Source organism: Abrus precatorius, unplaced genomic scaffold (assembly GCF_003935025.1).
Source record: "Abrus precatorius isolate BTA unplaced genomic scaffold, Abrus_2018 Scaffold8, whole genome shotgun sequence".
Classification (NCBI taxonomy): domain Eukaryota; kingdom Viridiplantae; phylum Streptophyta; class Magnoliopsida; order Fabales; family Fabaceae; genus Abrus; species Abrus precatorius.
In genome coordinates this window covers 5,659,510-5,674,310 of record NW_020874428.1, presented here as the reverse complement: position 1 = coordinate 5,674,310, position 14,801 = coordinate 5,659,510, and the positions used below count along the sequence as shown (strand labels likewise).

The window sequence follows — 14,801 nt, the reverse complement described above, 5'->3', positions numbered from 1 at the left end:
AATTTATTATTAAATAACAAGATTAATATACATTATATATGAATCACACGAATATAAATACTAGTTAAAATATAATGATTTATAAATCAAATAGATAAATTTTAATATCATAAAAAGATAATGTTACATTAAAAATATTAATATTTAATTTGGAAAATAAATATTTATATGATAAAAATTTAAAATTTTACATATAAAAATTAAAAAAATGTCTATCATGCATAAATAGTATAAAAATATTTATTAAAAAAAATTGAAAACTTTATATTAAACCTATTAAAATTAAAATAATCAAAATAAACATTTTATGTAAATATTCATATTTAAATATATTTATTACTTAAAATTGAATTATATGTCAAAAACAATTGTATAGCCTCAGGCTTTGCCCTAGAATTTCCAAATACATGCAGGGTCAGACAGTGGAAGTTTATTCCTCTTGCGCAGCATTATGGAGCTTCAAACTCAAACGGGATTTGCCTAAAATTCGATTTTTCAGGGTAAAGTCTCTATCTTTCTCTCCCTCTTAGAGTTTCCATACTCAAAATCAAAAGTGGTTTATCATACTGTAACTTCTCGACTTCCTTCAGTTACTGTACCTCATTCCTCACAGTGCTTCCTCCGATACTGAGCCTAATTCACAGTTTGGATTATAGATTTTTTGAGTTTATGTTCACATCATGTCTAATAATCCAACCACCTCAAGAACTCAACCCAGTTTCTCGAATGTTCCTAAACCCCAAATTTTGATGCAAAACAACGGTGTGGGCATGCAAACACAGCCTCTTTCAGGTGCAGGCAATCACCAAGGTCAAAACTTGATGACCCCTTTTGTGCCCAACATGCAACAGCCCATGAACACACCACCTTTCATGAATGCTGCTAATCAGTTCCTTCCCTTGCGGAACAATCAGATGCATCTACCTCATATGGGTTTGGTTGGTCCTCTACAGGGTCAACCCCATGCGGGGGCTTTAGGTCAACAAAATAGTGTAGGCAGTGCCAATTACAATCCAATGTTTCCTGTTCAGGGACTTGCCATGCAGAATGCAGCTCCAATCAATTTGTCTCAACTTCAGGGGCAACTTTTAGCACAAGGTATTTTGAATATGCTTCAACAGCCTAATCTGAACTTGAGTATGCAAAATGGTCAATTTTGTGCCCCATATCATGTGCAAAATATGAATCAACAGTTACCTATGCAAGTACCAAACCCTTCTCAAGTTGTTCCATATAGTATGCTTCCTAGTTCTTGTCCAATGTTTGGGTTTCCAAACCAAGTGGCTCAGCCTATGGTCCCTCAAAGTTCAGTCTATTCTTCAAATTCCCAGTTTGGTCTTGTGCCTGGAAATCAGGTTGGGCTGCAGATTGATCCAAATGAGAAAAACCTGGTTCCACCAAATGCGAACACAAATGCTTTTGTATCATCATCACCGTTTTCATCTCAGCAGTTGCAAGGCAATGCTTCTGGACCACTTAATCCCAATTCAGTTCATGCAAATAACTCTCAGCCTTCTGCATTTACGAAGTCACACTCACAGGTATTTGAAACTGAAATGTTTCTGCCTTTTCAATGTGTATTAGCCGAGTTTGTTATTCAGCTACCTGTGAATACTATTGTTAAAAAAAGTTGTGGCTACTATATTTATGGTATTCTCAATAATTTCTGCAGGATAATCCTAATAGCAATGTTAAAACTAATGTTCCAAAATCTAATTGGAAAGGATCACCAAGCAAACACTTCAAAAATAAACCAAATCAAGGGGGGTTTCAAGGAGGGTATGTTATTTCTTTTCTCTTATATCTCTCTTGGTTTATTAGGTTAACAATTTATTAGTTTCATACTTTTCCTGTGAGTTACAATCATTGTCCTGTTCATGTAGATTCCAGAAGTCTAAATTTCATGATATCAACAATGGAAAGAGGAGAATTGGGTTTCCTAAAGAACATAAGGGCAAAGGTTTGGACTTTCTACCATGTTACCATGATGAAAACATTTTTTTTGGGTTTGACTAATGCATGTGGTGAAAACAGGGCCTAACAATGGGAAGGCAGGACAGGATGCTTTAAAACCAAAGGAACTTAAGCAGGAACAGGAAAGGTAGCTTCTGCTTGACTTTCTGTTCCTTTCTTACTTGGTTCCAGTCTATTACTTACTAGCAGTGCCTTACGTTCAACTGCTTTAAACTGTGCTTTGTTCATGATAAATTGGTAACAATAGTAATAATCAAGGTAGTTAAAATCGGGATTTTACTTTAAATCGTAAAGGAGAGTGAAAATCGTAAATCGTAAATTAAATCGTAAGATTTTATAAAATTCATATATATGATATAAATTCATATTATTCATATAAAATATCATAAATTAAGGGAAACAAGCTTCAAATAAGTAAAAGTACTTAAACAACGTAGCACTCACAAATCATAATTTATTCCATAAGAATGTAATGCATTTACGTGAATAAAAAATAGACCAGAACAGAAAAGATGCAAGAACAACAAGAATAGATTTAGTTGCAGACCAGGTTGCACGCACTAGGAGGACTGTTGAATGTTGACAACAATGTTAGGGTTCAAAGCTGCTAGAGGCAAATTAGATTCCATAAAAAGGAGATATATGAAAGAGGCGAACGATAGGGTTCAACAAAATAGACTTTGCGAGAAATTTTCAAAATCGAAGTGAAATCGTAAAATCCCACAATTTGAGGGATTTTATGATTCAAATCGGGATTTTACAAGGATTTTACTCAATTAGGATTTTATCCACGATTTAAATCGGTGAGACTTCCAAAATCGTAAAATCGTAAGATTTTAAGATTCAAATCGGGATTTTAACTACCGTGGTAATAATAATGTGTAACAAGATGCTAATGAACTGGCACTTTGTTTATTGACTGATTCACTGGAAATGAAGGTTATTTTATTTTAGTTTCTGTTACAACTATCAGGAAAATAGCTCTGTCAATGAACTATTTTCTCTTTAAACTAGGGTTCTAAATATGCTTTCTAGTACATATCGTCTGAATGCAATATTTTATTTAGATTTATAGAATGTTACTGTCATTATAATGTTCGCATAACAATTATGTTAATCACAGAGGCAAAATAATGCTTCTAGAAGATTTTTGCCATGCTTTGCAAAGTTTTGGCATATTATCCTTGATTCTGTGCCCAAATGTTGTCCAGTTTTTTAGTCTGTCACTAGTTACTACATTTACTGGATTTTATAGAATGGTGGGATATAGGGAATAAGTCAATTCTATATTCCCACCCCCCCCCCCCCTGATTTTTTACCAGCTTTCTTAAATTCAATGAGTTACTCAATTGTTCATTATAGCTAAAGGTAGTTTAGGAGCGTAAATGTGTAATTGATGATGAAATTAATTTGGAAAACTAAATTGAGATGTAAAAGGAGATAAATCCACTAAGGATATTAAATGTTCACTGATTAAGGGAGTGCCAATAGTCCATTTGAATTTTGAACTATGAGATCAAGTATGGTAGTCAAATAACATCCATGATTCAATATAATTAAAATACCCGGCCTCCCTTCAACATATTGACTCAATATGTTGTGACCTTTTAACAATTTTCGTATAACCATCTAAATGAAAATATAGATATCTTTTTGGTGTTATTTTTAGAAATAATGTCTGCTTTCTTGTCAGTTTTTTGTCTTTTCTCTATTCAATTACTTAAAATTTTAATTTTGAAACTTATCCTTTTATACTTGCTATATCTTAACTCTAACCTTGTTTATGTATGATTGCTATTATTTTATTTCTTGAATGATTAGATCCTTCTCTGTGACATACACTGAGCAAGAAATCCAACAGTGGCGTGAAGCACGGAAAAAGAATCACCCTTTCAGTAACAATATTCAGAAGGTTTTAAACAAACTGCTCTATCTACAGCTTGTGTTTATCACATGTTATTGTCTAATGAGTGATTGCTGAATTATTACTTTCAGAAGCACAGTGAACGCCTGAAAGACTCCAAGGTCATTGATAGGGAGGTCTTACAAAGAGAGGTACACTTATTAGTGGGATGATTTCAACATATATAATATCTTCCAATATAACATACTTATGTTTCCAAATTGATTTTGTTGTTCAATCAAGAACTAAGAAAATAGTATTTCTTTTAGCATGATGTATAAATGCTGACAAATAAATCTTTCTTGGACTAGTAACAAATAGTATTTCAATTCATTACTGCAGTATATAAGTATATATCTTATCATTGCAGCTAACGAAGGTTTTAGCAAAGCAAGCTGAGTTGGGACTTGAAGTTGCTGAAATTCCATCATGCTACCTGAAGAATTCTGAAAATCAAGGTCTTCAGAGTGAAGGAAAAAACAAATTTACTAACAAAAGAAAATTCCAAAACAAGTTCAACAAGAAATCAGACAGAAAAGGTCGGTTTGCCAAGAAGCAGAAGTTTGCTGACAAAGATTTTTCAGAGAACCCTTCATCAAAGAAGAGGAAGCCAACTTTATTGCAGAAACTTTTAAGTGCAGATATAAAGAGGGATAAGAGCTACCTGTTTCAGGTTTTCAGGTTCATGGTAATGAATTCTTTCTTCAAACATTGTCCTGAAAAGCCACTGAGGTATCCATCAGTCCTGATTGAAGAAAATGGATCTGAAGGTGGTGGTGAAGGAAAATACTTGCACACTGGACAAGATGTTCTTAAACCCGAGAATGAGAGCACAGTTCAAAAAATTGTAAACCACAATAATGATAAGGGCCGTGATAGTGAAGATGAAGACAGTGATGATGATGACAATGACACTGTTATTGATAATGATCCACACAAAGAACCTTCTTCCTTGGTTGAAAGAAATTGTGATAATGGAGAAGGAATTGAGGGATCTGATGAAGAGGAGGGAGAAATTATAGAATAAACTTAAGATTACTCTCTATTTTTGCAGCAAAGATTTTGATTACTAAGATGTTAATATTTTCTGTTAAATCAGTTTTGTTTCCATTATTATTCGATATACCTTAATTCATCGCAATGCTCTAGTTTAGGACTTGTTTGAATAGCAAGTTCTTAACTATTGTTTCAAAGGGAGACAACCAAGGGAACATCCATTCAATTATTAAAGCATTAACAACTATGTAGCAAAATCATGTAAGAGGACTGCCTTAACCTTTGTAATCTTTAGTAGGGATGAAAATGAAGTGTTAAAGAAAAAAAAATGTACATAGGAGGGGTTGATTGGGATGTTTTTGTTAAATTTTCATGGCTTAAACAGAATCAATTTTGATTGATGAATATAGTGTGAACACCTCTTTGATGTGTCTAAATTAAATTGCAAGGAGTTGGATTATCTCTATTCAAGTAAGTTTACTATTAAGATGAAAATAGGTTAAGTTGTGGTAGACTTTGTATAAATAGGAATGATTTATTTAATAATTTTAAAATCTAAGTTGAGTTTATTATCTGTTATAAATTTTTTATTAAGTTTAATCTAACTTTTAAAAAAGTCTGTTTTAATATATTAACCTTTTTAATTATTTATTTTGTATTAAAACTTTTAATAGATCATTAAACTTCTTTATAAAAATTAATTGAATTTAATTATAATTGATTATTCACAAGAGAATAAGAGTAGATAAAATTATTTTATTACTCAATTAAAAAAAAATATTTTGTTAACCTCAAAATAAAAAAAATAATAAAAAAAGTTATATAAAATATAAATAAGTATGCAAGAAGATAATAAATAATTATATATTTATATGGAGAAGGATTTTTCTACACTAGTGCAAGTTAAAAAATTTTATACTTAATCTGAATCTTTCATTTAATTTATATTGGTGTAAAAATATCTTACTTCTATTTATATTATAATTTTTATATAAAATAAGTTAATATATTATTATAAATTTTATAAATTATTCTAATAAATCTAATAAATTTTTTTTAAGCATAAATTTCATCAATTTTATTTTTATCCCCAACTCCATTCACCTCGATTATTATTAATAATTATTAATATTATTATTATCTCCATTCAACTTAATTTTTTACTTATTTTCTTTTTGAAACAAAATTCAGCAGTATCAACAATAAAATAAAATAAAATAAAATATAATGCTTCAATTCATACATAAAAAAATGTGACAACTAATTCAATGGTGTCATTTTTAAAAATTTAAATTTAAAAATTGCTCCCAAAATTTAATTTGTAATCTTAATACATCGGATACATCATTACGAATTAATATTTTAATAATATTAAACATTTGCAATTTAATTAAAAAAATTAACTTCTAATTTCTTAACCATTATTCCTAATAAAACTCCATAATTCTTGTCCATATTAATTTATGTGAAAATTATTCATATTTTAATGATTTTTCTTTATTAAAATATTACTAAGTAATTTTTAGTTAATTTATGTGAATATTACTCATTTTATAATAAAGATTTTTATTAATAATTGCCAAAAAAAAAAAAACTAGTTCATCCACCTCTTTTTCACCAAATTAAAATTAAGAAAACTTCATGCAAAAGCATTTTTAAGATTCATCTTATTTAAAATATAAGATCATTTGAAAATTTAATGTACATCGCAAAGTTAATAAAATTTACTAGCTTCGACCTAGTACACCCATACATTCAAAACTTAAGTTTAATTAGGACGAATAATCTAAATAAAAGCAAACAATTTAAATAAATCCATAAAATAACAAATCAAACAAGCTATGCTATAATCCTACAGCAAGCCAGAAACGAAAATAAATAAACAAAATGTGAAAGCATAAAAAAGCAAGCATAACAAAGCTTTAGTACTGACTAAAACATCAAATACCTAAGAGAAATGCAAATAAACTGGAAGTAAAGCATAACTAAAGTGCAGATTCCTGTCAAAAGACTAAGAATCTAAGACACAAGATTGTCGTTTAGAGAGAGTGAGGCTAGTTGATCGGCTGGGCTATTGGCTTGCTGTTGAGCAACATTTCTCAACACATCCATGGCTTCAGCAACTTTTGACTTGAGAGCATCTGGTGACTCAATCAGATGCAGTACTTCAGGCTGATCCATCTCCAAAAGCATGCCTGTAACCTTTGCTGCTGCATCATGTTCCAGCTGATCCACAAGCGGGTATAAAGCTTCACCAAGCATCTAGTAAACCATTTCAGAAGAAAGAATCAGTATGATATTATAACCATAGAGCCCTAAAAGCAATTAAAAACCAGATGATAAAAAGACAAAAGCAGGAAACAGGACTTACAGTCCTCTGCTGTTCAGGAGGAGCATTTGCAAGGGCTGTAGCCAATGCTTGAATAGGCATTGGCTGTCCCACAGCATCACGGATTGGCAGACCACCCATGTCATAAGGGACTGACAGCATTCCTCCAGCTACTCCTGGAAGTGGAACTTCTTGCATGTTGCGGCCAGGAGGGTAACGATAGACGCGTCCCCTTGGAAGCATCTGAGAAACAAATCAAATTACCACATCTCAGGCATAGAGAATAGAAAAGATACAAAAGAAATAGAAAAACCATGTGCTAGAGCAGACCTGCTGCTGCATCATTGGCACTGCCTGCTGGGGTTGTTGCACAGGGCCTGCTCCACGGCGTCCTCCAGGGCGCTGCCCTTGTTGGCCCTGTTGAACAAGAGGAACAAAGAAGCTTGGCATTGGAGCACCACCAGGCCTCATTCCAGGTACTAGTTGTTGCTGGTAACCAAATCCAGCCTGTATTTATAATTGGAATGATAATTATAGTTATCTATCAATACACATCAAATAATCAAACACATTAACTGACCCCAGGTATTATGTTAACAAATATGCAGGCCCTTGCACAAGGTCAAGACCAACTGATATATATATATATATTGAGTTGACATTTTCACAACTGTAGTGCAGAAATTTCTAATGCATGGTAGTGCCAAAAATAAAACTTCAATTTGCCAACTGGCTAATATTTACTTGTGGAGGAATCATGGCTGGAGGTCCTTGGCCATACAAAAATTGTTGTCCTAAACCAGGAGCACCAGGAGGGTAGAGTGGCATGCGGGGTGCAACAGAAGGTGTAATTGCAACAGGCCTCATCTGTGAAAATTGTGCCTGCATGAAATGAGTAAAAATATTGAAAGAAAAGGTTAAGATCCCCTGTCATTTGCATTTTTCATTGTCACAATAACCAGTCAATCATCATACAAGAACAGAAAAGAGACTGAAAAAGTTTATAAAAATAATAAATAAAACTAAATAGACTAGGAAAATTTTCATATCATGAATTCATCAATGAATTAATGATTGTCTTCCTAGGGTGGTGGGCTTCATAAGTGAAATGTCATGTTTTTGTTTTCCTGGTGATACACTGCCTCAGTTCAACCACGGAAACAATGAATCTGAATATGAATAACATTATTCTCAAAAGTTGAGAATACACAGCCGAAGTCAAAAGGGGGCAACAGTTTATAAAAAACTAGTGAAAATAGCTTATGACTGTTGTAAACTTAAAATTATTCCACTAAACTCAAGGTTTAACTTATCAAAATAAGTTATTTTCAGCTGGTTTCAATAAATTTCACGATCAAAATTATGCAGTAAGGCCTCGTATAAAGAGAGCTTAGTGAATAGGCCCTAAATTACACTATTTACCCAAACACACCCTAAATCTACTTGCTGATGTGTGTTGTTGCTAACAGTTGAACTTTTTCCTTCTAAATTTCTTCCTCTAAAGTGAGCTATCACAGATTTGGAACTTAAGGCCTTAGTTTACTTAATACAGCTTGCATATATCAGCCAAAAACCCACAAGACACTAACATTTTCCCCCCAATTCTAATTGTAGCTTCAATGTGAATTGACTTTCATGTCATCAAACCATCAAATAGGGAAAGATTATGTTACACCCTCTCCAGTTTAAACTGTGTCCCATGACACCACTCAGCAGTACGGATAGGATTCTGATTATACTCAATAAAGCAATTCAATAGCATCAGTTTGCATTTTTCCATTAGTAACAGGAGGAGGATATGATAAAAAAAGATCTTATCTGTTTCATAGTTATGTGAAATTCATATAAGAATTAGTATTTATATACAATTGATATATATTTCTGCAAACCCATACCAACCATTTCTTATTTTGTATGTATTACAAAATTTCATATCAATGATAGTAGAGGTTAATGTCATGCCCATAATGAAAGGGTTTAAATTTGTATAAGTAAAATAAAGCACAATACTAAGTCATAATAATTGCATAAAAAATAAAAATAGGGACAGCAAAGTGAGTAAATCACACATAAAACATAGCACATGCAAAACAATTTTTTGTAGATCATTGTGTTAAAGAAACAAGTTTAATGATCAAAGGTACAAAGAAGAATGATAGGCAGATTGAAAATCCAAAATTGAAAACAGAAATGCAGCTTTATCAGTCGTATGACAGCAATATTATCAACAAAGAAGAAAGCACTTGTTTCCTTAATAATGACTCTATTTTATTGTGTTACATACAACTTCGATTGTACAGTAATCTTACTAGCCGCTAAGATTTAAAATGAAAAACAATGTTTTCATGGGCTGGGCATTTGTGAAGTCAACTGCCAGCAGACAAATGTTAGCTCAATCCTTAACTAAGAACCTAAGGCATTCCCCTCAACACCACCAACTACACTAATCAAACCATACAAATATTGTATTTATCATCAATGCTTCAGCCTTCAGGGAAATAAAATTTCACATTTTCAACACACTACCCAAATAATTATTGAGATCACATTTAAGTTAATATACTAAAAGAGGAAAACAGAAGTACACAAATTAACCACCATTCATGGACCAAATGAAAGAATTTCTATGCTAAAAACAATCAGAATCAGAGCACTTGTAAAGCACAACATAAGTTGCTGATGCATGGTAACTATGGGATTACCTGCAACCTTGCTCTTCTCTCTTCTTTCCTCTGTGCAAGGGCAACATACAGAGGTTTCCCAGCAATCATTTTACCATTCATCTCTCCAAGCTACACGTACCAACAAAATTGTAAATGAAACATAAACTTCCTTTGTATGATAATAATAATAATAATAGTAACATACAGTTCTATACTTACAGCTCGAGAAGCCTCCTCAGTTGTTGAAAATGCAACAAATCCTGATCCTCTACTGATTCCATTTGGGTCTCGCATAACCTGCAGAAAAAGTTAAGACGTGAATTTGTCAGCTCTGCTGCCCACAAAAAAGGATTGGACCATAACATATACAAGAAAATACATCACATTTGCATACCTTGCATGAAGTTATAGTGCCAAACTCAGAGAACAATTCTTTAAGTTTTTCATCACTGATGGTATCATCCAAGTTCTTAAGATACAAGTTCACACCTTGATATTTGTCAGCAGCTTCCTTTATGCTCTGCTCAAATCGTCCTTTCAGTTCCTGTTCTCGTTCAGATTTTTTTTGGGCTTTTCCAACATACCACTCCTTGTCATCAAACTTCTTCCCGTTAAGAGCCTCAACAGCTTTAGCAGCATCATCTGGGTTCTCAAAATTTACAAAACCAAAACATTTTGATTTACCATCAGCTTCTCTCATTACTACAGCACTAGTAATAGTCCCAAACTCTCCAAAAATGTTCTTCAACTCATCATCCGTGATTGAATCCGTTAGGTTTTTCACATAGACATTATTGAATTTTGTCTTATTGAGAGCATTCTCTCTATCCTGCTTTCGTAGGAAATGACCTACATAAACCTGTTTATCATTGATGAGCATTCCATTCAACTTGTCAATTGCATTCTGTGCAGACTCTTCGTTGTCAAACTGAACAAAACCATAGCCTTTAGACTGGCCAGAAGTGTCAGTTGCTATTTTGCAAGAAAGAATGTGTCCAAAAGAAGAAAAAGTATCATGTAAGGCTTTGTGATCAATAGCCTTATCCAAATTCTGCAACACCAATATCATTAGAAAATTATGAGAATCAATATGCCAATTGAAACAGCAGACCAATAAAATTCATTGTCCAGCATAAAAACTGGCTAAATAGGCAATTTAGTTATATAATTATTCTCCATTTTACAGGAACAAATGAGAATATTAAGATATAAAAAAGTAATATATACTTTGATTTCCAATACAAATCCTCATCTCATAGTTACCTAAAAATAAAATTGGCCACACTGACCAACATTCCCAAAACCACTACAATATCCCTGAATTTTTAAAACTTTGTAAATTCAAGGACTAATTCCACTGACTATCTGAAATTAATTGTTTTATCTAATATAAGAGATAAAAAGGGGTACCTTGATAAAAATATTAGCAGTACCACTCTTCCGAATACTGGGATCCCGGTGAGAATACATGATCCTAATAGGTTTGTTGTTCAGTGGAGTGAAATTCAGCACATCCAATGCCCTTGCCGCTGATAAAGCAACACCAAACAAATCACAATTAACCACAATCTTCACCCAAAAACAAGACAATGCAGCTAAAAATAATGAAAAGAAAAAACTAACCATCCTGAGGGTTACTGTAATTAACATAGCCGTAACCGAGTGAACGACGAGTAGTCAAGTCCCTGCAAACCCTAACCGAAACGACTTGGCCAACCTGGTTGAACAGATCGTAGAGCTGGGAATCGTTGACATTCTGGTCAAGATCCCCAACGTACAACGACGTGGTCACGAACTGGTTGGCGTTCTGAGCAGTAGCTACGCCGTTGGGAGGAGTCGACACGGGACCCTGATGCTGCACCTGAATCTGCGCCATCACCGCCTCAAATTGATGATAATGATAGATAGATGAAACTCAGATAAACTAAACCCTAACCACTTCTCGCGAAGAAAACTCGGAAAAAATTCTAAATAATTTTTTTGATTTTGCTTCCGTGCGCGTGTAAATAGGCTAGGGATAGTGCCGCCGCAGATCGGAACGGAGGTAGGTAGCGGCGGAGGATGGCGGCGGAGAAACTGAAAAATAAAATAGTTTTTTGAATTTTTTGTTTTTTTCAGTTTTGGGGAGGGCAGGAAGGTGCTGCACCGCACCAGCAAATACGTAAGAGTGTGGGTTAAATAGGAGGCAATGGGAAACCCTAGTTTAATCCGTAGGTCAAAGATGTGACATTGCCTCTCACGTGTGCCGTTAACAGATGCCGTTTCTACCGGATCATATCAATATACCATTTGCTTCGTTGTCGTTTCCTTCATTTTTTTTTGCACATGTTGGACTCCGCCACTGTGTTCGTCGAATGGTTTTAACTGCCTCTCTACAAAATGGGCCACGAACCTGTACCTCTCTCTCCCCATAATACTCCGCACTGCAATTTTATAATAATCACAAATAAGGTTTTTAAATTATATTTTTATAAATATTAATTTCTAAAATTATTATTTCTTTTATAAAATAAAATTCAAAATCAATATTTTACACTTCAATAAATTAATTTCTACAATTAATTTTTTACACTTTTTTGAAATTAACTGTTTTGACAATTAAAATAACTGTTCTTCACAAATATATTCTCCACATGTATCATAACATGTTAATGGTTGAAATTTATGCTTCTTCTGAGTGATAAAATAATAAATTTGTAGAGCTACAAGGTAGTTAATCTTTGAAAATGTTAAATAGTTTGTATCTCAAATGGAACTAGTGCTCCTCTTTTATTTTTTATATTATAAACAGACTTAATAACTCAAAAAAACATGTTAACAATAATTACTGTAACATTGATACTTCATTATAATTACTACAAAAATAATTTTCAATTAATTGAAATAATTACGACATATTAAATTTCTAATTAGTTATATCACAACAAATATATTTAGGTTATATTTTTTAAGTAATAAAATTTTAAGATAAATGTTAATAAATTTCAAAAACACTAATTTAAAAAATATATGTTTTATTTTAATATTATAAACATATTTAATAACTCGAAAATAGACGTTAATAATAATTACTATAACATTTATATTTCGTTATAATTTCTTCCAAAATAATTTAAATAAATTAACATAATAATGTCATATGAAATTTGTAACTATTATGGCACATGAAATTTTAAATAGATGTTAATAGCTGCTTTTTTTATTTAAATTTTATTATAATTATATATATATATATATATAGCATAATTATGTTATATCAAGTTTATAACTAATTATACGACTACATATATTTAAGAAAATATTTATTAAATTAAAAATACTAATTAAGATATTAAAATTAATATATTTTTTAATTTTTTATTATAAAAATAATTTTTAACTCTAAACTCTAAACAAGACATTATAAATACTTTTAAAAAAAATTTAATTCATTAAAATTACTATATGTCAACAACATTAAATATTTTTTGTAGAAAATTTACCATAATTAAAGAATAACATTCAAACAATAATATAAACAAAAGTAAATTTTTTATGAAATTATTTATATTTTGTTTAGATACTTTTGTGACTTTTTTTTAGTTTAATTAACTTCTGAATATAAGAATTAAAAATTAAAGTGAACCACCTAAAAAATATTATTGATATCTTCGAAGTAGTATATAAAAAAAAATATCTGAATTAATTATTTAATACTATTAATTAAATCACATCAAGTTTGTAGAAAAATCTATTACCTACATCTATCAAATTATCATTTTTTAAAGTAATATTATTTTTATTTTTATTTTTATTTATAATTATTTGTTTTTTGAAATATTTTCTATACAAAATAAGAGGTTAAGAAATTTAATATAAATATTTATATTACTCAAATAAAAAATTATTTATAAAGATATTAATATCTATATTATGAAAAATAAAATTTACCTCACATATAAATATTTATTTTAAAAAATTCATAAAAATATATTAATTGACGAAGTAACCATTAAAATAGTTAATTTTATCATATTTTTAATAAAAAAATTTATTTATTATTTTTTATATCATTGAATTAGGATAAGATAATTTAATTATTGTAGGAGTGATACGAGAAATAATTTTTTTAAATGTATTCAAAGTGTATTTATATTTGAAAGAAATAATAATTTTTTGTTTTACACAAATATTTATATATAAAATTATATTAATATCTAAAATATATATTAAATTTATTTTTATTATTTATTGATAATATCTATATTTCATTTATCAAATTTTGATTTATTCAGAATATTATTTCATGTAATGAACATAATTCATTCAAAAAATCATTTTTATATAATGTAAAATGAATATTAAGTAATAAATATCTATTCTACAAATATATTTTATGTAGAAAATGTTAAATTTTTATTATTACATCATATATAAAATTTATCTTATATAATATTAAACAAATCATAATTTATTTAAGAAATAGTTTTTATATTTATATTATTAATGTTGTTTCTTTTTCACACAGAAATAACGTTTATATTAATCATCATAGTAATTTTGTACACCAAATAATTGATAATTTTCTTAAAAAATTTATTGTTAAATGATCGTTATAGTTGTGTTTACTATTATAAAATAAATGTAGTAAATAATTATTATAAAAACTTATTGTTTTGAAAATATATTATTAACATTGATTCAATGAAATGTCATATAGAATATTTAACGTTAATTAAATGTTAAAATTTTATTAATTTTAGTCATATTAAACTAAGTTTTTAAAATTTAATATACTCACTTAGTTTAAAATTTAAGTATCTTGAATGTTTTTTTACATTATTTTATAAATAATATATATTTTAAAAATTAATATTAAATTTTATCTCATTTAGTACACAGGGTCAAAATATTAGTATTATTTACATTTGTAACTAAATTACTATATTTAAATTAA

General features: G+C 30.2%; 2 protein-coding genes across 4 annotated transcripts; one reads left to right on the top strand and one right to left on the bottom strand.

The window, feature by feature from the left end:
• The first annotated feature begins 380 nt into the window (after nt 1–380).
• LOC113847055 lies at nt 381–5,337 on the top strand. The gene is made up of 7 exons (XM_027475901.1): nt 381–1,541; nt 1,673–1,779; nt 1,884–1,960; nt 2,035–2,101; nt 3,796–3,886; nt 3,970–4,029; nt 4,248–5,337. The coding sequence occupies exons 1-7, from the start codon at nt 681–683 to the stop codon at nt 4,902–4,904; spliced, it is 1,920 nt and encodes a 639-aa protein (XP_027331702.1). The 5' UTR covers nt 381–680; the 3' UTR covers nt 4,905–5,337.
• A 1,211-nt stretch (nt 5,338–6,548) lies between these two features.
• Nucleotides 6,549–12,069, bottom strand: LOC113846403 (polyadenylate-binding protein 2-like). Of its 3 annotated transcripts, none has more exons than XM_027474614.1 (9): nt 11,489–12,051; nt 11,276–11,394; nt 10,260–10,916; nt 10,085–10,162; nt 9,905–9,994; nt 7,947–8,084; nt 7,533–7,709; nt 7,245–7,445; nt 6,549–7,135 (listed from the first exon to the last, which is right to left on the bottom strand). In XM_027474614.1, the coding sequence occupies exons 1-9, from the start codon at nt 11,739–11,741 to the stop codon at nt 6,893–6,895; spliced, it is 1,956 nt and encodes a 651-aa protein (XP_027330415.1). In that variant the 5' UTR covers nt 11,742–12,051; the 3' UTR covers nt 6,549–6,892. The 3 variants fall into 3 exon arrangements, with proteins under 3 accessions (XP_027330415.1, XP_027330417.1, XP_027330416.1); XM_027474616.1 differs by having other exon boundaries at nt 6,632–7,135; nt 7,533–7,619; nt 11,489–12,009; XM_027474615.1 differs by having other exon boundaries at nt 6,690–7,135; nt 7,947–8,069; nt 11,489–12,069.
• Between the last annotated feature and the right edge of the window lie 2,732 nt (nt 12,070–14,801).